We start from the raw sequence: 26,890 nt of genomic DNA on the forward strand, positions 1-26,890 counted from the left end.
TGGGCAGATGGATGGATGTCGTTCCCGGGGCAGCGGCTCCTTCTCTCCTCCCTCTCCTCCCTCCCCTCCCTCCCTGCCGGGCCGCGCCGGGCCGGGCCGGGCCGGGCGGCGGCTCCTCTCTCCCCACGCGGGGCCGCCCCGCCGCTCCCCGCCCCCGCGCCGCCGCCGCATTTAACGAGATGCGCGGCCGCCGCCGGCCTGTCCCGTCGCTTCCCGTGGCTTTCCAGGCCATGGCTTCCCCGCCGCTGCTGCTGCTGGCCCTGGCGCTGGGCCTGGCCGCCGCCGCCAAATCCCCGTACCAGCAGGTCCTGCAGCACAGCCGGCTCCGCGGCCGGCAGCACGGGTAAGCGGCTCTCCGCCCCGCACAGGGGACGAACGGGAGGGGAAGGGGGACTAAACACTTTCTCCCCCTACTTTCGCACAAATCCTGGTAGGAAAGAGTGGCCCCGGCAGAGGGGGCAGCTCGGTGGCTGTCTCGCCCATCTCTGGGAACCGCCGTCGGGGTCTTTGTGCGGGTGCGGAGCCGCCGCCGAGCCCAGGAGTGGTGCAGAGCACACGGGGGGCTCCGGCTGGGTCCTGGCTTCCTCGGGTGACGTTTTGGGCCTTCTGCCTGGGATTACGATTTTATTTTTCTTCCTCGAATAACATTTTTTACTTCCACCTCCAAACAACATTTTTCTTTCTTCCTCAAATAACTTTTTTATTTCATCCCCGACTATTTTTTTTTGCTGAAAGTGGGACTCGATGACCTTAAAGGTCTCTTCCAATCAAAACCTATTATTCTGTGATTCTCTTTCATCCCCGAATAACTTTTTTTCTTTCTTCCTCAAACTTTTTTATTTCATCCTCAAATAACTTTTTCTTTCATCCCCGAATAACTTTTTTTCTTCCATCCTCAAACAACTTTTTTCTTTCCGCTTTTCATGACTTCCCTCCTTTCTTTCAGGATGCTTAATACTTCTGATGTAATTTTAGACCATTCCATGAGTTTTTATCAGCCTTTTCCTGTTAAGGGGGGGAAGAAAATGGGGGAAAAGGAAAGGAAAAAATAGAAAAAAGCATGAGGACCATCTCTTGCTGGAAGGACAAAGTGTGGACATTGATAAGCAGAAAACCAACCCAGTGCTCAGTTATTCCCACTGTTGTTAAAACTTACTGGGAATTAGGAAGGGTGAAAAGGTGCCAGCCCTTTCTGCTGGCTTCTGCCTCTCAGGGTGGTGACACTGATTGAGCTGCAGCTTTCAGTTAAACGTATTGCTGAGGGCAGAGTTGTGAAATGCTCTTAAAGCCCCAAGCCTTAAATGCTGCCATTTGATACGTTATCTGGCAGGGATCCAGGTCAGGCTTTACGAAAAGGGGTTTGCTGTTTATGTCTGATCAGGTACAGAGTCCTGCAGGCAATTCTGAGCTGATGCCTGTTTGTAAAATCTGAAAAATGAGCGAATTGCAGCGACAGATGTACAAATACTGAGAGTCCTGCTCGGGGCTTGGGCTGACACTAAGTAAATACCCGGTTCTGCCGGGAGCCTTGAGGCAGGAGTTCGCTCCGGGTGGGTAAACTGGGGCAGTCCTGGTGTGAATCAGTGCATTCCTCTGCAGAGAGAAGCCTGTTGTTACTCCCTGTACAATCCACAGACGCACAGGGGCAGACGTGAGTGTGGCCCAGTGCCTGGGATCTTCGGGAGATGCAAGGAATCAGTATGCCAGGGCTTCCAGAGGAGGGGAAGTTCCGTCGGGATGGACCCAGCGTGGCTGACCACGGCCACACGGCTCACTGGTCCCTTTCTGATGGAGTGATTTATACCGAGCTAATTTCCGAACATAACTGGATTTTTGACCGTTGATTAATGACCTGCCAGAGAGATACAGCGGCACAAAAGCAGCCCCGAAGCTTTTGGATGTGAGGAGGGTTGTTTGGCTTGCAGGGGGGAGCTCAGGAGGGATGTACCACCAGGGCTGCCACTCTCTCTGCTGCAAGCATCCCCCCACATCATCAATGCTCCTATTGAGCCGAGGGCGAGCTGAGCGGCAGGGCTTGGCTCTGCAGCAAGCCTTGTATATCTTAATTATTTTTTTTTTAAGTGAATCAGCTCAAATCAGAGAGAGCAGCTGAGAGGTGTGCAAGAAACACTAGCATTTGAAGATGAAAACCTAGGAGTGCACTTCCCAAACCTACCTGGCTTTGCGGGCACTATGCCATGCTGGGGAGCTTCATGAGTGCCGTCAGGGCAGGTAGCTGGGGCCATGCGCTGGATGCTGCACTTCCCTGCCCCTTCCCAAAGGGCAGCCCCTGCCCCAGCAGCTCCCAGCTGCTGCCTGCCAAGTGGAAGGCTTCAGCTGAAAGGGAACAATAGGCAGTTTTATCCTTGAGTCAGCGCGGCTGGCTGGGAACGGCATGGCAGAGGTGATGAACTCCAACGAGGAGAGGGGAGAGTGTTGACAAATTCATTTTAAGCCAGACTGGGCAAAGGACCAGAACAGGCACTGCGGGGAGCTGCTACTACAGCCTTCCTGTGGGAATCATTGATAACACTGCCCAAGGGGGGGCGGGAGGGGGGTGGATTTCTCCACCCCGAGGTAAAACTGGGAAGGATTCCCCTCCCCATAAGTCAAGGAGGGAGCAGCAGTCCCGCAGAGCTGCGGTCCTAGGTCGGGAGGAGGGAGAAAGGCAGCTCCAGGTTCGACGCTGTGCCGCAAGGGCTTCCTTGGCAGGCTGCTCCTGGGGATACAGGGGAAATGATCAAACAAGTCCTGCAGTAGCCAGGCTTGTCAGGATGAATATTAGAGGGATTGTCCACTGCCGTCAGCCAGACGCTGAAATCGAGGCAGGGTTTGGAATTTCGATGTAATTGGAAGCAGATTTTGGCGCGGCGGGCCCAGGGTAGCCGAGGTGGGCTGAGTCAGAGCACAAACGTCTCTCTAAGGGAGGATTTGGCGTGGAGCAGGCTGAGCCTGGGCCAGTTTGCACCAGCTGAACGTTTGGCTTTCTGATTGCTAACTTCACCCCCCCCCCCCCCCCCCCCACCCCCCCGGCGGATGATTCTTTCTACTTGTCCTTCACTTTATACATAGAAAAAAAACTATCATTACTGGATGTGGCAGTGAGGAGGCAAACGGTGAGCACAGGTCCTCACTTTATCCCTCGGGGCAGGATGAAGGTGCCAGGGCCACAGCAGGGTCGGATCTTGCCTCCACAGAGCCCTGGGGCAGCCACATCAACAAAGGCTCATTGAAGGCAAGCCAGGCTCCTGCTGAGGCTGGCGCTGGAGTTAGCCGACATATAGGAGACCTTTAATTCATGCTAATGATGGACAGGCTGGCCCATTTTGGAGATGAATGTGGGACGCTGGTGAAAAGTAAGGATGGCCACAGGAGGACTTGGTGATCGAGCTGCAAACTCTGCTTTTGTTAATTTTGATAGGCAAGTGGGCAGTGTCTTGGTCAAACCCAGTGTGAAACAGGCTGCTGCTGTTGTTCTAAACAAATCAACAAGAAGACCTTTACACCAGCACCTCCAGACCCCTTCCTGAGCTTCTTTTGTGCAAATGAAGACTCTGCCTTGGATGATGCAGAGTGCTTCTGATGGGTTAAAGTGATGAGTTCTGTGTTTTGTTTAATTATTTGTTTTCCTGGCAGCCAGTACTCTGCATACTTCTGGTGCTGCTGCCACAACCTGATGCTGAGGGCCATGGTTTAGTGGTGACCTGGCAGTGCTGGGTTAACAGTTGGGTTTGATGATCTGAAAGGTTTTTTTTCCAACCAAAATAATTCTATGGTGTTGGCGTTGGGAACCTAGTCTCAGTTGGACTGAGCAGCCTCATCTTGCCTGGGAATCTGCAACACCTCTGGCTGAAACCCAGAGGCAGCCAATGGTCTTGCAACACAAAGCCATAAATCATTGCTCATGCATTGATTATGCACTGCCCAAATCTGTGGTCGGGGCTGCTGGACACAAATCACACTGCTGGTGAGCCAGGCTGATCAGGGAAATGCTGTGCTGGCCAGACCAGCAGCAAGTAAACCCCCAGCTCCTGCTTGACCACATCTTTGATACCACTTCTTAGAAAGCTGAAAGGCTGCACTCAGCTCTCAGTGCACCTACTCACGTTTGTCATGCCAACCATCTGCTCCTCTGGTTGGGAAGGAGCTGGTTGGGAAGGTACCTTGTGGGCTGACAGAGCCAGTGTCAGTCTGTGCTGCCATGTCTGGTGTGTTGAAACCAGAGGGGGCAGAGCCTGGCCCAGAACAGAGCCCAGCACTCAAGCTGCAGCCACACCAGTGCCAGGTTCAAGGGGACAGTCCCTGCATGCTGTGTACTCAGGTTGGGCAAGCTGACCTGCAGCTCTCAAGGTTAGGGTGCTGTCAGATGGGGTCTGGCTCTGAGCTGGGGATCAACACTGAGAGGTGGGAAGCTTACCAGACCCTCTTCTGCTTTCTCCTGTAGCCCCAACGTGTGTGCAGTGCAGAAGCTGATTGGCACAAACAGGAAATACTTCACCAACTGCAAGCAGTGGTACCAGAGGAAGATCTGTGGGAAATCAACGTAAGTACCCAAGTGCCAGCCAGGACATCCCTGGAGACCCTGCTGTGGAGGTGGGTCTGGGTGGGGGGCAGTCTTTCAGTGGTGTCCAGTGACAGGACAAGAGGCAGTGGGCACCAACTGAATGCAGGTAGTTCCATCTAAACATGAGCAGAAACTTTACTTTGAGGGTGGTGGAGCCCTGGAACAGGCTGTCCAGGGTGGTTGTGGAGTCTCTATCCCTGGAGTCACTGCAAACCCACCTGGATGCCATCCTGTGCAACCTGCTCTAGGTAAACCTGCTCTGGCAGGGGGGTTGGATTGGATGATCTTAAGAGGTGACTTCCAGCACCTGTCATCCCACGCTCTGTGTGACAAACATGGTGCAGCATCACAGTCCAGGGTGTGAGCTTCGTGTGCATATGGGTTAAGAATTGTTTTAGCTCTTTACTCCCTAAGAATTGTTTTAGCTCTTTACTCCCTAAGAAGTGTTTTAGCCTTTTACTCCCTAAGCAATATTTGTGATTCTCTCAACTGGCAGTGGAGATCCTCAGGCACTTAGATGTTAAGACTGGAAAGTCCCACACACATACAGCCCCCGATGGTTTATTCTAATTGCATTTCTATCTATACTTGCAGAGCTCTCAGCACTCTGATGAAGTGTCTGCCAGATGTTTTCTAGCACTTAGCTGTGTCTCTCTCTCCATGCTAGGCTCAGTGCTGCCCAGCTAAAATAAAAAAATGAAAAAAGAAATAAAAAGCAACCCAGAGCTGATGGATATTGGAGAGAACGTAAAATTCATCTGCATGAGTTTGCTTTGGAAGGGAAAAGAGAAATACAGGGCAAGAGGTGTCAGTTTTAGCCAGGGCTCTCTGAAGACTCCACCAGGAAAGTTAATTAGAGTTGCAGAGCAGTTCCACGTTTAGGATTGCAAACAATAATCCTCAAGTAGCTGCTGCATGAAGTGTCTGTGTAAGCAGCCTGGGGACATTCTTTTGAGAGATGCAGTCAGCAGATAATTGAGAGTATGCTCTGCTTGACTGGCTGCCAGGCTCTAGAGCAGGAGCAGAGAATCTTTTTCCTTGGTGTAAACCAAACTGGGCTTTCAGACACATCTGCTGCCCCCCACTTTCTCAGGACTCCCCTCTTTATCCCAGTATCAGTGCAGAGGTGCTGGCTGTGGGGAGCAGAGCTGTGAGCCAGGTCTAGGGCCTGGATCTGCGAGGTCAAGAGGAGCACAAAGCAGAAATTTATCTCCTGTGTTTGTGCCACACTCCAGTGTCAGTTGTGATTAGATCTCAAAGAACTTGCTGTTCTTTACTGCAGAACAAGTAACTCCTGTTTCTGCAGTGGGCAGCAGGCTGAGATCTGGAGCTGTGATAAGCTTTTATCTTGGTTGCCTTCACTGGTTTAGATATGCTGGCTAGCCACCAGCAGTTGTGTGTGTGTCTGGTGTTGGTATGGTGAGGAGGGAGACAAACCAGGAGTTGTGGCTGTGCACAGATTTTGACCTTTCAACCTGCTGCTCATGAATTCATCTGGAAGAGAACAATTCTGCACTTCAGGAGGCTCTACTGCAGGATGTACCACACAGTCAGCATGTGTAGTGCTGTCCCTGGTGTCCAATCGTCCTTACAGCCAAAAGAAAAAAGGAACAAGCACAGAGGAATATTGTAAAGCACAACACACCCCACCCTTAATTCTACAAAGCCACCAAGTCTGAGGAGACTTCATTTGGGTGATTAGAGTTCAGGCTCTGTTCCTGGCGAAGGAGTGGCTTTTTTGACATCAAATGGGCAAGGCTGATGCATGACAATATGGTATCATCAGCGCCTCTTCTGATAACAGAGCAGTTTAGCAGGTCTCCAAACCCGCCCCCCCCCATGACTCAGCTGTGGATGTGGGATAGCTTTGCTGTAACAGTCACTGAAGGGCCACAGATTCCTTCAGCTCTGGAGCACATGAAAACCTCACCCCACGTAGCCCAGGGGTGCAGCTGTGTTTGGCAGAGAGAAACTCGTCCACTGCTCTGCAGAAGGAGGAGGAACAGCTGGCATCTGGCAGTGCTTCCTGACTGCCCAGGAGGAGATGGGGTGATCCCTTCTAACCTCCTTGTCTCTGCTTTTACCCAGTGTCTGATCCAGTGATGCACTACTGAGGAGAAAGCACCCAGAGCACCAGCCTGCCTGTGAGCCCAGGAGATCCTGCTCCAGCACACAGGGAGTGGCTCACTGCCCTTTGCAGCATCTCCACAATGCCTCTTGCTGTCTTCTGCTCTCCCCATAGTCACTCGTGAGCCTTTCCCCTTCAGCAGTGCTTGTGCACAACAAAAGGCATTAGCTTTGACTCAGATTTTCCAGAGGACCCCCAGATAGCTCTGATTACAAATGCTTGCTGGGGACGGTTCCCACTGGATGCTGTACGGAAGCAATCAGGAGGTGTTTGGGCCATAAAGGACATGGTGCATTATCCTCTGCTCCTCAGATTGCTAAACCAGTGCCAGGGGCCTGAAGCTATGCTGTGCTCAGCTCATCAGTGGGCACAGGTAGTGGTGCTCAGCACAAACCCTTGAAACTGGCCTGTTTTGAGAGGTTTTACCAATACCAGATGCCTTTAAATCTAGGAAAGAGGCAGGATTTGGCATGTTCATCACTGCATCCAGATGGATCCAGCCTCTGCTTGGGATCTGTAGTCAAAAGACATCTCCTGAAGCTTGGTCCTCCTCTTGCCAAGGGAAGATGCCCAGGGAGGATCATGGAGCTGGCTGAGCATGGCCATTTCTCTCCTCCTCTACAAAGATTTTCCCACCTGTGAGAACAGTCCTGGCTTAGGAGGTGCTTGGCCTCTTTCACCTGCTTCACATTAGGCCTGGCTGCTAATTGCCCAGAATGGCAGAGGCTGGCAGGGACCTCTGGAGATCAGCCAGTCCAAGGCCCTGCCAGAGCAGGTTCACCTATGGCAGGCTGCACAGGACTGTGCCCAGGTGCAAACCCCTGGCTCTAGGCAGGCAGTTTGGACTTCTTTGATTTTCTTTCCTCCTCTGAACACTGTTTCAAGCAGGTAGTAAGGAGGGAGGTGACCTCCTCACCAGGTACTGCACAGAAGAAAAGCTGAGCTCCTGCAGAGCTAACTCAGAGCACAGAAATTCAGCCCTGAGTGAGGAAGGCAGGAAAACTGCTGCAAATCTGTAGCATGACTTCATTCCTTCTTGGATGATCACATCCTGCATCAGTAGGTGCAGAGCAACTGGAGCAGCAGGGAAAGTCATCTCAAGTCTTGTCTCCAGGTGCATCGCTCCTTGGCCACTGCTCACAGGCTGAAAGCACTCACAGGCACCCCGGGGTGTAGCAGCCCCTCTGAGGTGCTCCAGAGCTCTTACCAGAAACAGTCAATGCAGTAAAGCAGAAAGGGGTGGGGGAGGCTTTGCAGGCTTGCCTCTTGAGCAGCATCTTGGCCATGATGGTGGTGGAGCACTGGAACAGGCTGCCCTGAGAGGTGGTGGAAGCCCCAGCCCTGGAGCTATTCAAGGTGAGGCTCAGCAGGGCTCTGGGTGAACTGATCTAAGTGAAGGATGCCCCTGCTGACTGCAGGGGGGTTGGAGTAGGTGACCTTGGGAGGTCCCTTCTAACTTGGGTGATTCTATGATCTTCCACAGAGTTGGAGTGCTCTGCTGGGGCTGGAGGTGCATGGTGGTCATTCAGGGTCAAACCTGATGGAGCCCTGAGCACCCTGATCTAGTTGGAGCTGTCCCTGCTCACTGAAGGGGAGCTGGGCAAGATGACCTTCGAGGGTCCCTTCCAGCCTGATGTGTTCTGTGATTCTGTGACAGAAATTTCAACTCCTGTCACCAGAAGACTGTTCCCTCTTTATCTGCTTTCCCTCCCCTTGTTTTTCTTCTCTTTGCTGAAATAGGGAGTTAAGGAGAAATTAAATAGAAGCTTTATGTACATTTTTTTATCACTGCTGATTAAGTGAGATAAGACAGTTGGCAAAGAGTCTGACACTGCTTTGATTTTAATGAGGACTGAAACAAGATTGTTTTGGTAATTAGGTCATTTCCCACTGTTAGTTATTCCAGAGCCAAAGAAATAGTTTGTTTAGTATATTCTCATCACTCTGCCTGTGGGGGTTTTACATTTTTCTACCTCCCCTTAAGCACTGGACTCATTCTCCTAGAACTGGGGTAGCAGTTGAATGCATCCCCAGGCACCTTTTTGTCTTGGGAATGAAAAGACAGCCTGCAGAAACTGGGGGGTTGATAATTTATGGAGGGATAACTAGTGGCAGTAAGTCACCCCTTAATCCATTACTTCCCCTCCCCCCTTTTAAATGAACTTCTTGTCAGATGCACTTTCCTCAGTTCAGGGGAAAAAAAAATGCCTCTCTGGCACTTATTTTACAAACCCAAAACATATGGGTTTTATTACAGGAAATGATTACAAATGGATCTTTATTCACTACTATATGCCTAAGCTTATTTTTATTACCTTGAAAAATGCATTTAAAATTTAATTTTGGGTCCTAAGAATGCAGCAGCAGTCAGACAATGGCTAAGAAAAGGCAGGGAGCTTGCTTCTGCAGCCAGACCCAGAGAGGCATTTCAGTGGAATGTTTCAAAACCAAGGGCTGGAAAGCTGCAGATTGGGCTTGAAATGGCTCAGTGAGGAGGGCAGGAAGCTGTGCTCAGAGGACTTGCAGAGTGGGTGACAAATGCTCCTTGTAGGAGGGCATTGCTTGTTGAAGCCACATTGCTGCCAGCCACCCTGCTCCAGGGAAGGGGCCTGCAGCTGCTGGATGTGGCACTGAGAGCCATGGCTTAGTTGTCAGCTGGTGTCAGGTGATGGGTTGGGCTTGATGATCTCTGAGGTCTTTTCCAAACTGGTTGATTCTGTGATTCTGTGACACTAGCAGTGGGGATGGACTTAGCAGTTCCAAAAGGCTTTTATGCAGAACCTGTCATGGCACGAACTGCAACACAGGAGGTTCCACCTCAGCGTGAGGAAAAGCTCCCTTACTGTGAGTGACAGAGCCCTGGAGCAGGCTGCCAGGAGAAGTTGTGCAGTCTCCTTCTCTGGAGACTTTCAAAACCCACCTGGAGGTGTTGCTGTGTGGCCTGCCCTAGGGGATCCTGCCAAAGCAGAGGTCCCTTCCATCCCCTACCATCATTCTGTCTGGTGCAGTGGCTGGCAGCTGCTCAGTTTTTTCTCCTATGAGCTGTTTGCCCCTGGCCATGTTGTCCTTCCTGGGCTGCAGACTGTGGCTCTGACCCAGCTGGAGGCCCTGCCAAGGGAGCAGCCTTCCTCCCATGTGGATGTGTAGGGTGCCACAGCATTGAGCTATCAGTCCTATGAGTGAGGCAGAGCTTTAGCCATGGTTGTGCTGCTCCTTCCTGAGGGCTGGAGTAGCTGCAGGACCAGCTGGGAGGATGCCCTGTGCTGGTCTCCAGGTGACCCCTTGAATGGTGCTGATGTGCCTTTGGGTGTGCTGGATGCTCTTGTGCTTCCCCCAGGCCCACCAGCCATGGGAAGGCAAGTGGCTGGAGCTGGATTTTAACAACAGCAAGGGGCTGGAGCTGGACTTTGGCTCTCAGCTGTGTGGGTGCAAACACTTGGCTGAGCACCCCTGTATTCACCTGGGAGCTTTTCTGGCACTCAGCTCGAAATGCTGGCATGCAAAATGCATCCCAGCTGACACTGGGAGGACACCTTCAGTGGGCAAGTGAGACTGGGGGCTTGAAGGTGCCCCTGCAGGAGTGGAGCTGGCCCCATTGCTACCCTTGGTGCATCCCTCGTGGGGTGGAGCTGGAGATGCCCATGAAAGCCATGCAAAGCAGAGAGTGTGGTGCCTCCCTCCCTTCCCAGTGCCCTTCCCCTCTGGCAGGCTCCTGGGCATCCCTGAGCTGCAGGCTGTGAGCATCAGCATCCTGCCCCTCAGTCACAGCTCATTCATCTCTGGCCAGTCTCTAAATGAGCCTTTTGGAGCCTACATCAGCACTCAGGAATTATTTATGCTGAACTTTGGAGTGATTTCTCTTCAATCAGCTCTTCATCTTTGATTACAGGTCTGAACCAAGGGAACTGTCTAGACTGGGTTTAAAAAAAGGGAAAACTGGAGGTAGGGGAAGGAAGGGGGGGGGGAGAAAGTGTTTCTAATGACCATGAGACACGGGGGCTGGGGAGAGCAGAGCAGCAGGGTGTTAAGATCTCCAGGAGTCAAAGGAAGAGGCAAACTCTTTCCCACATGGAATATATAATGTCTAGACAATCAGTCTGGGTTTGCTTTGTAATTCTCTTAGGAAACCCTGACACAGAATTTATTTGCCTCTGTCCCAGCAAAGCAGGTATTTGTTTCACTTACTGGCTCTTAATTACCCTGAAGAATTCCCTCTTAAACCCCAGGCATTTCCACTGTTTGTTAGCAGTGTTCAAATGATGACAAATCTCTGCAGCTGGAGGATTTTCCTCTCTCTTTGCATGAGGGAGCTGAGGCTCAGGCACACAGCATCCTGCCCACCTCACATCCAACTGGGAGCCCAGAGGAAAGACCTGGCTCTAGGAGGAGCAGCTCTCCCCTTTCTGCCTTGCCCCATCAGCCAGATGGCCTTGCTCCTTTCACACCTAGCACAAGAGCAAGAGGTGAAAGAACTCCCTGTGACAACACATGGGAAGCTTCTAGATGATTTTTTGTCTCTTCCTTCCCTTTTTTCCCCCACCCCTGTTAATATCAGCATGTGTGCCATCAACTGGCCAGCCTGGAGAAGCAGATTGCTTTTATTCCCCATGGAGCTGCAAATGGTGGCTGCCAACCAGAAGGAAACCATAAAATCCCTGAGGTTGGAAGGAGCTTTAAGGTCACTGAGTCCAAGTTAACTCAGCACTGCCACATCCACCCTGCTGCCCTGAGGGTGTTCCCATGGAGGTACCCAGTGCCAGCAAGGATGGATGTGCTGCAGTGTGCCCATGGCTGGACCTGCCACCACTGGACAAGTTTGTCCTTGCAGGGCCTATCCCATGTGCCTCTGCATCCAAGCCCAGGGATGCTCCATGCCCTTCAGGTTGGTGCTGTGGATTTTGCTATAAGTAAGCAAATACCTTCTGATGGTGGTCAAGAATGAGGTGTAATGATGTGGAGAAAAGAAGGCTCCAGGGAGACCTTATTGTGGCCTTCCAGTACCTAAAGAGGATCTACAGGAAAGCTGGAGTGGGACTTTTTATAAGGGCCTGGGGTGATAGGACAAAGGGCAATGGTTTGAAACTAGAGCAGGATAGGTTTAGATCAGACATTAGAAAAAGTTCTTCACTGTGAGGGTGGTGAGACACTGGAAGGGGTGCCCAGAGAAACTGTGGATACTTCATCCCTGGAAGTGTTTAAGACCAGGCTGGATCATAGAATCAAGAAGGCTGGAAGAGACCTCAAAGATCATCAAGTCCAACCTGTCACCCTACACCTCATGACTATCTAAACCATGGCACCAAGTGCCACGTCCAATCCCCTCTTGAACACCTCCAGGGATGGTGACTCCACCACCTCCCTGGGCAGCCCATTCCAATGGCCAACCACTCTCTCTGTGAAGAACTTTCTCCTCACCTCCAGCCTAAACCTCCCCTGGCGCAGCTTGAGACTGTGTCCTCTTGTTCTGGTGCTGGTTGCCTGGGAGAAGAGACCAACCCCCTCCTGGCTACAACCTCCCTTCAGGTAGTTGTAGACAGCAATGAGGTCTCCCCTGAGCCTCCTCTTCTCCAGGCTAAACAGTCCCAGCTCCCTCAGCCTCTCCTCATAGGGCTTGTGCTCAAGGCCTCTCCCCAGCCTCGTTGCCCTTCTCTGGACATGCTCCAGCAATTCAACATCTTTCCTAAACTGAGGGGCCCAGAACTGGACACAGTACTCAAGGTGTGGCCTAACCAGTGCTGTGTACAGGGGTACAATGACCTCCCTGCTCCTGCTGGCCAAACTATGCCTGATGCAGGCCAGGATGCCATTGGCTCTCTTGGCCACCTGGGCACACTGCTGGCTCCTGTTCAGCTGCTGTCAACCAGTACCCCCAGGTCCCTTTCCACCTGGCTGCTCTCCAGCCACTCTGACCCCAGCCTGTAGCTCTGCATGGGGTTGTTGTGGCCAAAGTGCAGCACCTGGCACTTGGACTTGTTGAATGCCATCCTGTTGGACTCTGCCCATCTGTCCAGCCTGGCAAGGTCCCTCTGCAGAGCCCTTCTACCTTCTAACAGATCAACACCTGCTCCCAGCTTGGTGTCATCTGCAAATTTACTGATGATGGACTCAATCCCCTCATCCAGATCATCAATAAAGATATTGAACAGGATGGGGCCCAGCACTGATCCCTGGGGGACACCACTAGTGACAGGCTGCCAGCTGGATGTGGCACCATTCACCACCACTCTCTGGGCTCGGCCCTCCAGCCAGTTCCTAACCCAGCGCAGAGTGCTGCTGTCCAAGCCACAGGCTGCCAGCTTGGCCAGGAGTTTGCTGTGGGGGACAGTGTCAAAGGCCTTGCTGAAGTCCAGGTAGACTACATCCACAGCCTTTCCCACGTCCACCAGGCTGGTCTCCTGAGCATAGAAGGAGATCAGGTTGGTGAGGCAGGACCTGCCCTTCCTAAATCCATGTTGGCTGGGCCTGATTCCTTGGCCATCCTTCAGGTGTGCAGTGATTGCCCCCAAGACAATCTGCTCCAGGATTTTCCCTGGCACTGAGGTCAGGCTGACAGGCCTGTAGTTCCCAGGTTCTTCTGTCCATCCCTTCTTGTGGATGGGTGTCACATTGGCCAGTTTCCAGTCTTCTGGGACCTCTCCAGTGAGCCAGGACTGGTGGAAAATGATGGAGAGAGGCTTGGCCAGCTCATCTGCCAGCTCTTTCAGCACCCTAGGATGAATCCCATCAGGTCCCATGGACTTGTGAATATCCAAGTGACTCAACAAGTCTCGAACTAATTCCACATGGATTTCAGGAGTACAACACTGCTCCTTGACCCCATCAACCAGCTCAGGAGGCCAGTTATCCTGAAGTCCTCCTGCCTTACTGTTGAAAATGGAGGCAAAGAAGGTATTTAGAATCTCAGCCTTCTCCTCACCCTTAGTTACAATGTTACCCTCCACGTCCAGTAAAGAGGATGAGGCTCTGAGCACCCTGGTGCAGTGGACGTGTCCCTGCCCATGGCAGGGGGGTTGGAACTGGATGATCTTTAAGGTCCCTTCCTATGTGACTCTATGAAATGTGCAGTGCTTGGCTGGTGTGAGGAAGCAGCTGAAGGGGAGCTGCAGCAGCCTCCTGCCCAAACAAAGATGACATGTGACAGCTGCAGGCAGCTGAGGAGATCCCCAGATCCTGGGGGAAAGTTGCCCACATGAAGCAGCACTTGCAGCAGGTTGTCTGCTGGGACTGTGAGCCCAGCTCTATGCAGAGCTTGTCCATCCTCCTGGGAAGGGTGGGCTTGGGAAGGACAGAGCAGAGCAGCAGAGCAGCTGGCAAGGTGCCACCCTGGGGGAGATAAAAACTCTGCTTTGTCTTTTGTTCAGCTCTCTGTTTCTGAGGGAGGGAGAGCCTGCTGAGGAACATCACCAAATATGGATGGACACAGAAGTGTGGAGAACAGAGAGAAAGCAGGGAGCTGCCATCAGTTAATCTGCTGTGTCCCTCTCTTGTTCCAGAGTAATCAGCTACGAGTGCTGCCCGGGATATGAAAAGGTTCCTGGAGAAAAAGGCTGCCCAGCTGGTAAAAACATCTTGGACTACTTTTTTTTCCCCCTGGCTTCCTCAAGTGACACAGCTGCCTAGCAAAGTTAGAAATGTACTCAAAGTGGATCTGATTTCTGCAATTTGTGCAGAGTATTGCCATGAATGAGTGGAGAGAGGCCTGGGCAGAGCACCAGCTGAGTGCCAGAGCTGCTCCAACAATGCAGAAGATCCCAGGCAATGTAAAACCAGGGATAGAATGAAACTTCAGCAGGCATGGGAGGGCCAGGGGGAGCTGCTCATCCCAACCAGTCATCTAGCTGTATTGGGAAGGCAGCAGAAAAGGGGTGCTGGAGGAGCAGGCAGCTCTGCCAGTCCCTGCTCAGCTTTCTTTTGGCAGGCAAGAGTTGAGCAAAAGTGCATTGAGGAGAAAATGCAGGCAGCCATGGGCGGGGGTGAGAGCTGGGACATCTTCTGCTTTTGCTTTCTCAACACTTCCTTCTGCAAAAGTTTGATGCTGCCCACTTAGCCACATGGATGGCTCAATGGAAACCAAGAACAGTGGTGAGCTGCCAGCTCTGAGCTCTGAAAACCTTGAAAGCAAGGAAGGGTGGGGTGAAAGCAATGAATGTTTTTGCCTCACCTCCCTGTAAGTACAGAGCAGCTCCATCTAAACCTGCAGAAATGCAGCAGATACTGGGCTGTGCTGCTGTAACTGAGGCTGGAGCTGTCAGACTGTGATTATTTGTTGCAGAAGGTCCAGAGGAGGGCCACAAAGACGGTCAGAGAGCTGGAGCACCTCTGCTACGAGGACAGGCTGAGCAAGTTGGGGCTGTTCAGGTTGGAGAAAAGAAGGCTCTGGGGAGACCTTCTAGCAGCCTTCCAGTACCTGAAGGGGCTGCAGGAAAGCTGGAGAGGATGTTTATAAGGGCCTGTGGTGGCAGGATGGGGGCAATGGTTTGAAACTAGAGCAGGGCAGATTTAGGTTGGACATCAGGGAGAAGTTCTTTACTGTGAGGGTGGTGAGACACTGGAAGGGGTTGCCCAGAGAAATTGTGAATGCCTCATCCCTGAAAGTGTTTAAGACCAGGATGAAGCTTTGAGCAGCCTGGGCTAGTGGGAGGTGTCCCTGCCCACAGCAGGGGGTTGGAACTGGATGAGCTTTAATGTCCCTTCCAACCCAAGCCATTCTATCATCCTGTAATGACCAGAAAGGTGTCCCCTGACACACTTTGTGTCCCCAGGGGTGCTCAGCAGCAGCAGTGCTGTGGTTCAGCACAGTGTGGGAGGGCTGGAGGCTGTGCTGGGGTTGTAACCCTTCTCTTCTTGCAGCTCTGCCACTTTCCAACATCTATGAGACCCTGGGGGTTGTTGGCTCTGCCACCACGCAGCTCTACTCTGACCGGTCGAACCTCAGGCCAGAGATCGAAGGACCTGGAAGCTTCACGATTTTTGCCCCCAGCAATGAAGCCTGGGCCTCCCTGTCTGCTGTAAGGCAGCATTCCTCCTCTTCCTCCTCTTCTCTGGCTTGCTCTAGCAGAGATCCAGCTCTGCAGGGGGGCTGGATCCAGCCCTACCCTCGTAGAACAGTCACAGTGCTGGTGTGGGAAGGACTGAGAGTTTGTGAGGTGGGAATCCGTGCACTGCTCCAGCAGCTCCAGAACTGTTTCTGAAGGACCCAGCCCCAGAGAGCTGTGGATGCTCTCTGCAGCAGAGGGATGTAAAAATCTCCTCCCTCAGTTTTCTCTGCTTCTTACTACTAGAGACTGCAGTAAGACCTTCAGCAAGAGGCTCTTCCTCCCTCTGGGCTTTTCTGGTTAACTCTTACTTTACCACTCTGGTTGTCCTTCATAATTTACACAAGCGGCCAGTCCCAGCTGGAGCCTCTGTAAACTTGCAGCCTTTCTGCATCACTGTGCCCCTCTGCTCAGTTACACCTACATTATCTTCCACTCCTGACACTCTCACCACTGTCCTGATGGAACTCCAGTCCTCATGGAGCATCTCTGGACAGGGATGAGTCCTAACTGTACAACCCTTATCCAGCTGCATCCCACATCTAAATCACTTGTCCTCAAACAAGCAGGGACAACTAACATGGACATTGGGCAGGCTTAAGACTCAGCTTGACAGGCTGCTGGGCCATCTCATTTGAGCTATGTTATTACCTAGAAAGGTTGGACCAGAGGGTCCCTGGGGTCCCTTTCAACCTGGCATTCTATGATTCCATGATTCTAACTACTGGGACAGGGAGGGGGCATCTTTTTGGCTATCTCCACCATCAAGCTGCTAGCCCAAACCTGCACCAGCAGAGCCCCTTGCAGGGAGGATGCTGTTGAGGAAGGTCTCCTGGTGTCATGTCCCTTGGCCCTGAGTGATGCCTTTTGTTGCCTCTGATGCAGTGATCCCACGCTGCCATCATCCCTTTGTCTGCCAAGGCTGAGTGGTGCCAGGGCTGCTGCAAGGCAAAAGATAAAGCCTGATGAAATTTCAGTTCTTCATTCACACAGATGGCTTAGGCTGAGTGCATCACTTCACACAGGCCTTGGAAGCAGCCTGGGTGCAGGCAGAGCTCCTGACTCTCTCTAACAACTGCCTTGATTGCCTCCTTCAGTGCTGAAATTGCCTTTTCCTGCTTTTCAGGAAACTCTGGATTCCCTGGTCAGCAACGTTAACATTGAGCTGCTGAACGCCCTCCGCTACCACATGGTGAACAAAAGGGTCCTGACAGATGACCTGAAGCATGGCACCACGCTCAACTCCATGTACCAGGACCTGCCTATCCAGATCCACCACTACCCCAACGGGGTAAGGCAGCTCTGTTAACCTACCCACACTGGGCTTGCTTCTCTGCTGCCTTCCACCTTCTGCTCTCTCCTTGGACCTCCAACACTCTCCAGTGCTTAGGCTGACAGCTCTTGATGTAGGATTCATGATTAGAAGGATCTTGGAAGGGATATTCCTGAGGGAGATGGTTCTGTCATGGTGTGGCAAGGAAGCTGCCCACATTTCTCTATATCTTGCCCAAGTGTTGGTGCCCTTGTGGGCAAGGAGAACAGTGGTCTCCTGGGATGCATCAAGAAGAGTGTGGCAAGCAGGTCAAGGGAGGTTCTTCCCTTCTGCTCTGCCCTGGTGAGGCCTCATCTGGAGTACTGTGCCCAGTTCTGGGCTCCCCAGTTCTAAGAGAAACAGGGAACTGCTTGAGAGAGTACAGCAAAGGGCTACAAAGATGATTAGGGGACTAGAACATTCCTAGTATGAAGAAAAGGCTGAGGGACTCAGGGCTTTTCAGCCTGGAGAAGAGAAGGCTGAGGGGGGATCTTCTCAATGTTTATGGATACCTTGAGGGTGGGTGTCAGGAGGCTGGGGTCAGGCTTTTTTCAGTGGTGCTGAGTGAGAAGGGATAATGGGCACAAACTTGAGCATAGGAAGTTCCATCTAAGCATGAGGAGGAACTTCTTTACTTTGAGGGTGGTAGAGCACTGGAACAGGATGCCCAGAGAGGTGATGGAGTCTCCATCTCTGGAGTCATTCCAAACCCACCTGGATATTGTCTTGTGCAGCCTGCTCTGAGCAATCCTGCTCTGGCAGTGGGGTTGGACTGGATGATCTCCAGAGGTTCCTTCCAACCCCCATCATTTCATGATTCTGTGCTGCTTAGTCTTTCTCCTGTTTTTCAGTCTTGCTGGTGCAGAGTAGAAAAAAACACTGACAGTTTCCAGAGCCCTTTGAGCAAGCAACGTTTCAGCCATTCTTGAGGGAGCATCCTCACTCTTTGTGGCTTCTTACAAGGAAACCACGCCTCTCCTGTGAGGACAGACTGAAAGAGTTGGGGCTGTTCAGTCTGGAGAAGAGAAGGCTCCAAGGTGACCTTATTGTGGCCTTCCAGTATCTGAAGGGGGCTACAAGAAAGCTGGGGAGGGACTTTTTAGGGTGTCAGGGAGTGACAGGACTGGGGGGAATGGAACAAAGCTGGAAGTGGGGAGATTCAGGCTGGATGTGAGGAAGAAGTTCTTCCCCATGAGAGTGGTGAGAGCCTGGAATGGGTTGTCCAGGGAGGTGGTTGAGGCCCCATCCCTGGAGGTGTTTAAGGCCAGGCTGGATGAGGCTCTGGCCAGCCTGATCCAGTGTGAGGTGTCCCTGCCCATGGCAGGGGGGTTGGAACTGGCTGAGCCTTGTGGTCCCTTCCAACCCTGACTGATTCTATGATTCTGCTCCTGCTGATTCAGCATTGTGGTGCTGGCTGCCTTTGAAGCGGGCCCCCAGCAGAGGCTGCTGTCCCTTGTGTGGCTGCTCCCCACACCTCCTGGCTCTCTGCCCCTGCAGATCGTGACGGTGAACTGTGCGCGGCTGCTGAAAGCTGACCACCATGCCACCAACGGCGTGGTGCACGTCATCGACAAGGTCATTGCCACCACCACAAACACCATCCAGCAGGTCATTGAGACTGAGGACAGCCTGGAGACCCTTCGGGTGAGTCCTCCAAGGCTCCTTAGAGATCATCCCACTCCCAGTGAGATGCTCTTGCCAAGTGCCTTGGTGCTGTGGCTCTAAGGCCACTGGTAAAATCCCAGTGTTGGGTTCTTTTGCCTTAGAAGAGAAGCAAGACAGGGGTTCATAACTGTCACCCTGCCACTGCTGGGTGCTTACATCACTAGAGAGATGTAAGCTGTCTCCTCTCTCTTCCATGCCAGTCTTAGCCTTAGGAGATGTTGGCAGTTCCCATCTGTTGAGTATCAGTTTATTGGCCTTGCTATTTGGCTGAGTTAAGGACTTACAAAGTGCAGCTGGCCAGCTGTGGGCTCTGGTCTGAGTTACTCACTGGACCTGCCATGACCCTTTCCAAGCATATCAGGGTATTCAAACTAGCCCTCAGTCATACCAAGAAAGGCTCTTGTGGGCAAATTTCTGGAGCACAAGAGAACTGTGGAGCTGGGTCAGATGTATGAAGGCAGCAAAGTGCTGAAAGAAGCCATTCAGGAGTTTTGGTGACTCCTCTGAAATTAGAGAAGCCTTAATAAATCTGGTCCTTGGTGTGTGTCTGGACGAAGCTGCTGACCTTTGTGCTTTGGCTGAATGTGTTTTGCCCTCTCTCCTTGTTTCTCTGCAGGCTGCTGTGGCTGCTTCTGACCTCAACAGCCTGCTGGAAAGTGAAGGCCAGTACACACTCCTGGCTCCAACCAACGAGGCCTTCGAGAAGATCCCACGGGAAACACTGAACAGGATCCTGGGGGATCCAGAAGCCCTGAGGGGTGAGTGCTTGTTTACTGAGCCCACTGAGACACTCAAGAGTATTTTTCAATTCTTCTGAATTCCTTCTCAAGGACATCTGAATGGCTCCTTGATGCACTCTGTCATCAACTACACTAAACAGATTTGAGTCCACCTTTTTTAACCTGAACAGCCTAGACTGCTCTGGATGCAGACAGGGCAAATGTGCAGACATGGGAGAGGGAGTGGAATCCAGAGAGGGAGGAGGGAGCTGAAGCAGCCCTTTCAGCTCTCTTGTAGGTCATGATGATTTCTAGCAGTCCAGTAGGGTGCAAGAAAACTGACATCTAATCAAAATAACCACACAAAAAACTTCTGGAGTTGGCAAAGGGGCATGAAAATTACTCTTTTTAGGTGCTCCCTTTCACAGGCTGCTGAATTAAAATCAGCACAATTCCAGGTGACTCTGCCTTTTTTGGGATGCCCTCAGCATTGTCCAGGATCCCTAAAGGCTACAGTAACCTCCTAGCTCACTCAGACCTCTCTTACAGACCTGCTGAACCATCACATCCTGAAGTCAGCCATGTGTGCTGAGGCCATCATTGCTGGGCTGACCATGGAGACCCTGGAAGGAACCACTCTGGACGTGGGCTGCAGTGGGGAAGAGCTGACCCTCAATGGGAGGCCAATCATTGCCAACAAGGATGTCCTGGCCACCAACGGTGTCGTGCACTTTGTCAATGAGCTGCTGATCCCAGACTCAGGTACTGCTGCCTCTCTGCACGTTTCTTCCTGTGCCCTTTCTGTGGGCTGTTAGCCAAGGCAGTGCTGGAGGGAAAGGCTGTGGATGTGTGGTGGGTTGCCTTTACAGCAAGGTTACTACGTGCTGCATTTCTTTTCAGCTAAGACTCTGTTTGAGCTGGCACAAGAATCTGAAGTTTCCAAGTCCACAGAGTTCTTCAGACAAGCTGGTCTCACTTCTCATCTCACTGGCAGTGAGAGAGTGACCCTCCTTGCCCCAGTGAATGATGTCTTCAAAGGTAAACTGGGGAGTGAGTCCCTTCCTTCCTTCAGTGGGGGCCACAGAGCAACCTCAAACAGGCAAGTTTCAGTGCACAGGGTGCAAACCCTCTCTCAGAGGGCAGTGGAACACTGGAACAGGTTGCCCAGGGAGGTGGTTGAGGTCCCATCCCTAGAGATATTCAAGGTGAGGCTTGATAGGGCTCTGGGCAACCTGATCTAGTTGGGGATGTGTCTGGTGACTGCAGAGGGGGTTGGACTGGATGAGCTTTGGAGGTCCCTTCCAACCCAAACCATGCTCTGATCCTCTGTCCCAGCCACAGGCAGTGGCATTCAGCTGTACAGTTAAGGGGTGTAGGAGGTGCTCTGTACTGGGACAGGTTTTGGTGTCCCAGAGATCATCCTAAGTCCCTCACTGCTGCTTCCCATACCTTTTGTTGCAGATGGGCTTCCTGTTGTTGACAGCAACATGAAGAACTTGCTTCTGAACCACATTGTTAAAGACCAGCTCTCCTCTAAATACCTCTACCACGGACAGAGGCTCCAGACCCTGGGGGACAAGGAGCTGAGAGTGTTTGTGTACCGAAACGTAAGTGCCCACAGCAGGCGGAGGCAGCTGCCTGGTTCTGGGTGTCTGTGACACAAAGTGCTGGGGGGGACAGAGACCTCTTTTGTGAAGCAGGTGCCAACAAAGCCTTTTTCTCTGCACTCTGTTGGCAGAACCTTTGCATTGAGAACGCCTGCATTGCTGCCCACGACAAGAGAGGAAGGTTTGGGACCCTGTTCAGCGTGGACAAAATGCTGACCCCCCCGTCTGGCTCCGTGATGGATGTCCTCAAGGCAGACCATCGCTTCAGGTGACCTTCCTGCTCTTCCTCAGTGAGAGCTAGGAGCAGGAGAGCTGCAGTTTCTGTTTCCTGTGGGTGGTTGTCATGACTATATATCATTTTGTTAGCATAGGAAGAGCATCAAAACCATGCTCTGATCCCTAAATTATAAGGAGTGAGACTTCAAAGAACCCTTGAAGGAATTGTGAGCCAAGAGTGTGTGGTCTCCCTTCATACAGAAAGATTCTGCCTTGGCACTGTGGCCAGACCTCTCTGTCTCCTCACTACCATTTGGACTCTAAGGAGTCAACATTCCCAGGTTCCTTTGCCATTTCTGACGTGTTCTGGTTGGACCTCACAGGCTCATTCCCCACTTAATGACCTTTGTGGTTGATTGATGTGCTGGAGCCCAGCAGGCTTCTGCAATGGTAGCTTCCCTCATAGCTTTGTCTTGCTCTGCACAGAACATGCAGTGTGCTCAGAGCCCAAGCCAAGCTGTTTCTGGTGAAGCTTCCCCTGTCTGCTTGCTTTGCAGCACCCTGGTGGCTGCCATCCAGTCTGCAGGTCTGACAGAGAACCTGAACAGGCCAGGGACCTTCACGGTGTTTGCTCCAACCAACGAAGCCTTCCGAGCCATGCCCCAGGGGGAGCTGAACAAGCTGATGGGTGAGTGTTGCTGGGGTGAACAGCTGCATGGTGCTGGTGCTGTGCTGTGGGCAGGAGTGGCCAAGCTTCCCTGCCACGTCTCAGTCCTTGGCCCTGTCTGCTGCGTGCATGGCTGAGGCTGAGCAGTTCCTGTGTGAGCTGCTCTGGCAGGGAGTCTGGACTGGATGATCTTCAGGAGTCCCTTCCACCCCCCACCATGCTGGGGTTCTGTGGTGCACTGAACTCTCACACAAAGCCTGGCCATGGGTTTATACTTCCCTCGTGCTTGGAAGATGTCTGTGGTGTGTGCTACACACTTGCCATGGCTTTAACTTGGCTGTGCTGGCTCCTGTCAGCAAGGTAACTCAGGTGTCTTCAGAGGAACCCATGGGATCTCTGCCTTCCTCAGGGATGAGAGAAGTGAGGATGTGGTTGTCAAGCACACAGGGGCAGGGTGTCTCAAGGAAGTCTGGCAAACAGCAAACATGGTCCACATTCAGCCTCAAGTTACACTGTAGAAAATCCAAGCAGGAAAAGGATGGAGCTGTTGCTCCACCTGTGTGTGCATGGCCAGAGCAGGAAGCCCAGTCTGACCCTGAGAACACAACCTGTTGAGATACAGGGGCCAGGCTCTTTTCAGTGGTGTCCTGTGGCAGGACAAGGAGCAATGGATACAAACTGGAACCCAGGAGGTTCCACCTCAACATGGGGAAAAGCTTTACTCTGAAGGTGGCAGAGCCCTGGAGCAGGCTGCCCAGAGAGGCTGTGCAGTCTCCTTCTCTAGAGACTTTCAGGACCCATCTGTCTGACCTGTCCTAGGTGATCCTGCTTTAGCAGGGAGGTTGGTCTCCATCTCCAAAGGTCCCTTCCAACTGCTGCCATTGTGTGACTGTGATTCCATGAATATTCCAGCCCAGCACAGATGAAGAGCAATATTCTGGAAAGCACAGACCTGCAGGCTGGCTGTGAAAAGAGAGCTGGGAATGTTCAGCCAGTCTTCTGCAGAAGCAGCATGAGCTTTGCTTTTGTTCATGCTGGACACTGGCTGTGGGTGGAAACCATGTCAGGTATTGGAGTTGCAGAGTCCTCATGTCATCAGAGCCCAACCAAACACTGACATCATCCTGCCCATGGTAGCTGCTTGCCCTTTTAAGTGCAGGGCTGAGGAACTGGGGATATCAGGCTGCACACACAGGCTGCTGCTTCAGACATAAACACTGCAGAGCTGGTTTGCAGCTCTTGTAAACGACTGTGGGGATGAAGCATCCCAGATGTGGACGTTTCAGATGTTCCTCTTGGTTGTTTGTTTTTTTTTTCCACACAAATATTTAGTTTACTCTCCTGACTGAAAAAAAAAAAAGTGAATCATGATGGTGAGGACATGCAGGCTGAGTCGTGGCCACCCTCAAGAGAAATGTAATGGAAAAAGATAAAAAAAAAAGCTCTCAGCGGGTTCAGATTTGAGCACTGAAAGAGAATTCCTCCCTTGCTGAAGGGCTTGTAGCTGGAGGCCACCTTGTGCCCTTGCTCTGGCTGTGGGGTTTGCCACTGCCACTGCATCCTCTAAAGAAGGTGGAGGAGGGATGCTGGACTGTGCTGGGCATGGCACTGCCTCTTCTGGAAATAGATGGTGAGGGAGAAGCAGCTTCTCTTCTTAAAGTCTGTGCCAAAGCCTGGCTAGATGAGCAGAGCCTTGGTGGGGAGCAGATCAGGCCAGCACTCCAAAGGGTGAGTGTCAGCAGGATGGAGCCAGGCTCTGCTCAGTTGTGTTCAGCCACAGGACCAGGGGCAGTGCACACAAAGTGAAGCACAGGAGGTTCGATATAAACATAAGGAAAAAAGTGGCAGAGGCCTGGAGCAGGCTGCCCAGAGATGTTGTGGAGTCTCCTTCTCTGGAGGCATTCCAAACCCTCCTGGGTGTGCTCCTGGGTGATTTACTCTGGATGATCCTGCTCTAGCAGAGAGGTTGGACAAGATGATCTCCAGAGGTCCTTCCCAGCTCCCCCATGCTGGGATTCTGTGTGGTATGTCTCCTGCTCTTCTCCCCTTCCCACCCAGCAGTGCTGCAGCTGCAACCAAGTGGCACTGGCACTGCTGGAAGCATTGCTTTTGGCAAAGTGCTCTGTCTGCTGCTGATTTCACAGGGCTCTTGCCCCACCCTGGCCCAGGCTTCCTTAGGATGTGAAAGCAGAACAGAAGCAGGTCCATGGTGAGGACAGGGAGAGAATGAGGGACTCGAAGCCCAAGAGAGAGGAATTTCATGTGTAGGGCAGGTTTGGTACGCAGCAAGGTGGGGCACTGGGGGAGTGTCCCTCCCTGGAGCCCTGCCCTGCCTGACAGGAATGGCCTCAATGTCCTAACCAGCTCCAGCCAAGGAGCTTCTGCCCAGGCTTTTCAGTTTTCCCTTGGTTCCTTGCACTGTCAGGAAATCAGGGTGGGGTTTTTCCATGCAATTTCAGTCCAGCACATGAAATATGGGCAGCAAGTGCTGCTGCTGCTTGGCACAGGGAAATGTTTCCTTCCCCCAGGTAATGCCAAGGAGCTTGCCAACCTCCTCAAGTTCCATGTGGCTGATGAGATCCTGGTGAGTGGTGCAGTTGGTGCCCTTGTGAGGCTGAAGTCCATGCAGGGAGACAAACTGGAAGTCAGTATGGTGAGTGAGTGACCTTGGCTGGGCTGCTGTGGCCAGCAGGGCTCTGCTCTCTGCTTAGCTGTCCATAATCAAAGTGTGTCTGTGCTCAGCTGGGGGGTGTGGGAGCCCCTTCCAAGGCTTCCTGGGCTGAAGCAGAGGGACTAGTGTCATGTGTTCAATGCAGCAAGCTGGCAGTTCTGAAATGTGGTTTGCTTCAAGTGTCTCCCCAGAAGAGCAATTGTAAATGATTTCCAGGAGCTGTTATAAATTGAACCTTGAGCCATGGGGAGTTGGGGGGAGAAAAGCATAAATAAATTAACTGAATCACTTGTTCAGCTAACACATCTCTTCCAGTGGAACCAAAATGAGCCCTGCATGGGCTCCCTTCACACAGCAGGATTTGTTTAGGTGAATAATTTCATTTCAAAACTCTGCACTACATTAAGAAAATGGCCAATCCTCTATTGAGGGTAAAAAAATAACTCTCAGAAAATAAACTCAAGACCCACTCTGTGCATGAGGAAGAAAATGCAGGACAAAGATGGCAATGCCAGGGTTTGCAAGGGCACTGTGTTGGCCAACCTGCATGCTAGGCTCTTCCCATGCCCAGTCCTGATCTCCCCTCTCCATGCTTTGAAATTAGAGTAGATCTAGACTGGGTGTTAGGAAAAGGTTCTTTACCATGAGGGTGGTTGAGCACTGGAACAGGTTGCCCAGGGAGGTGGTTGAGGCCCCATCCCTGGAGGTCTTCAAGGTGAGGCTCAACAGGGCTCAGGGTGACCTGATCTGGTTGAGAATGTCCCTGCTGAGTGCAGAGAGGTTGGACTGGATGAGCTTCAGAGGTCCCTTCTAGCCTGGGTGATTCTCTGATTCTGTGATGCCACTGCCACAGCCCTCCTTGGTGTGAGCACAGAGGTGGTGGCTGTCACAGGACAGCATTCCCAGCCTGTGCACTGAGAAGGTCCAGGCTCCAAAGGCACTCCAGAGGAATCTGCTCAGGCTTTATATTGGCCTTAATAGGCAAGGGGAATGACAAGAGCTGTGGCACCCAGTGAGTGAGTGAATGCCAAGGGAGGGCTTTGCTGAGAGCACTGCAAACCTCTGGTGACAAAAGTTTCTCATTCTCTGCTGTTTTCTCCTTTCCCTGGCCAGAAAAACAACATCATCCATATCAACAAGGAGCCTGTGGCTGAAAGTGACATCATGGCCACAAATGGGGTGATTTATGCCATCAACTCTGTCCTACAGCCACAGGGTGAGTCCATGGCTGGAAATGTCCTAGGGCCATGTTCCAGCAGAGTTGCCTGGGGAGGGAGCAGCAGCATCTGGCAGTCCCTGCTGGCTGCTGAAGGGGGTTGGGATTGTCAGCCCAAGGCAATGGAAGGCAGCAGCTTGTGTGCTTGGGAGAGGATCTCAATGCTATCTGTGTCCCACCCTTAGCTTCAAGGCCACAAGAAAGAGGGGATGAGCCTGCAGACCCTGCCCTAGAGATCTTCAAACAGGCATCTGCCTTATCCAAGGTAAAGGACAAAAGCCTCTCACTGTAGAGCTACTGAAAATGCATTTTGGTGCCAGTGACTGGGAAAGCTTCAGCTCCCCAAGAGGGTGAGATATCTGTTCTGTGGGAAGACAATTCCTGCAAGGGGGTGTGGTGACAGGACAAGGGGTGATGGCTTCAAATTGGGAGAAACAGGATTTAGATCAGCCCTTAGGAAGGAACTCCTCCCCATGAGGGTGGTGAGGCACTGGCACAGGTTGCCCAGAGAAGCTGTGGAGGCTCCAACCCTGGAAGGATTCAAAGATGGCCTATTGGAAGGTGTCCCTGCTCATGGCAGGGGGCTGGAACTAGCTGATCTTCAGGGCCCTTCCCAGCCCAAGCACTCCATGACTGGATGAGCCATCCTCTCTTCTTGCATGATTTCGTGATTTAAACTATGGAGCAGTCTGCAACCTGGAGCCTGCAGACACTGTGGCTCTCACCCTGGCACTGCCAGCCTCCAACAATGAAACCTTCATCCATTCCTGTTTGAGATTAGGGATTGGTAGAGCAAGATGCAAACTGCCCCTACTGCTGCCAGAGCCTTGCTGTGTTCATCCCAGCCTCCTCTTCTCCTTCCCTGCAGGTTTCTCAGAGGAATCCTCGACTAGGTAAAACCTCTCTGGCTTGTTTGTAATCCCCATTGTCTGTCCCTGGTTGTCTTGCTGCAGGCAAGGTGTAACACAGGTGGAGGGGAGGGGGCAGGGAGGTCCTGTGTGCCTGTGTCCCACCTGACTCAATCCTCTCCTTGGCAGCTCCTGTCTACTCCCGGCTGCTAGCCAGGATGAAGAATTCAGGAGGGTTCTGA

The 26,890-nt window shown here is 52.2% G+C and overlaps 1 protein-coding gene across 1 annotated transcript; it reads left to right on the forward strand.

Annotated features, from left to right (window-relative positions):
- Positions 1–230: 230 nt before the first annotated feature.
- Positions 231–26,890, forward strand: TGFBI (transforming growth factor beta induced). Its single transcript, XM_054389097.1, has 17 exons — positions 231–343; positions 4,445–4,543; positions 14,186–14,250; positions 15,543–15,700; positions 16,854–17,018; positions 18,537–18,683; positions 19,321–19,462; positions 19,973–20,185; positions 20,324–20,461; positions 20,885–21,030; positions 21,162–21,298; positions 21,804–21,934; positions 24,442–24,566; positions 25,698–25,800; positions 25,986–26,065; positions 26,669–26,693; positions 26,838–26,890. The coding sequence occupies exons 1-17, from the start codon at positions 231–233 to the stop codon at positions 26,888–26,890; spliced, it is 2,040 nt and encodes a 679-aa protein (XP_054245072.1).

The sequence above is a fragment of the Indicator indicator genome, chromosome 18 (assembly GCF_027791375.1).
Source record: "Indicator indicator isolate 239-I01 chromosome 18, UM_Iind_1.1, whole genome shotgun sequence".
Lineage (NCBI taxonomy): Eukaryota > Metazoa > Chordata > Aves > Piciformes > Indicatoridae > Indicator > Indicator indicator.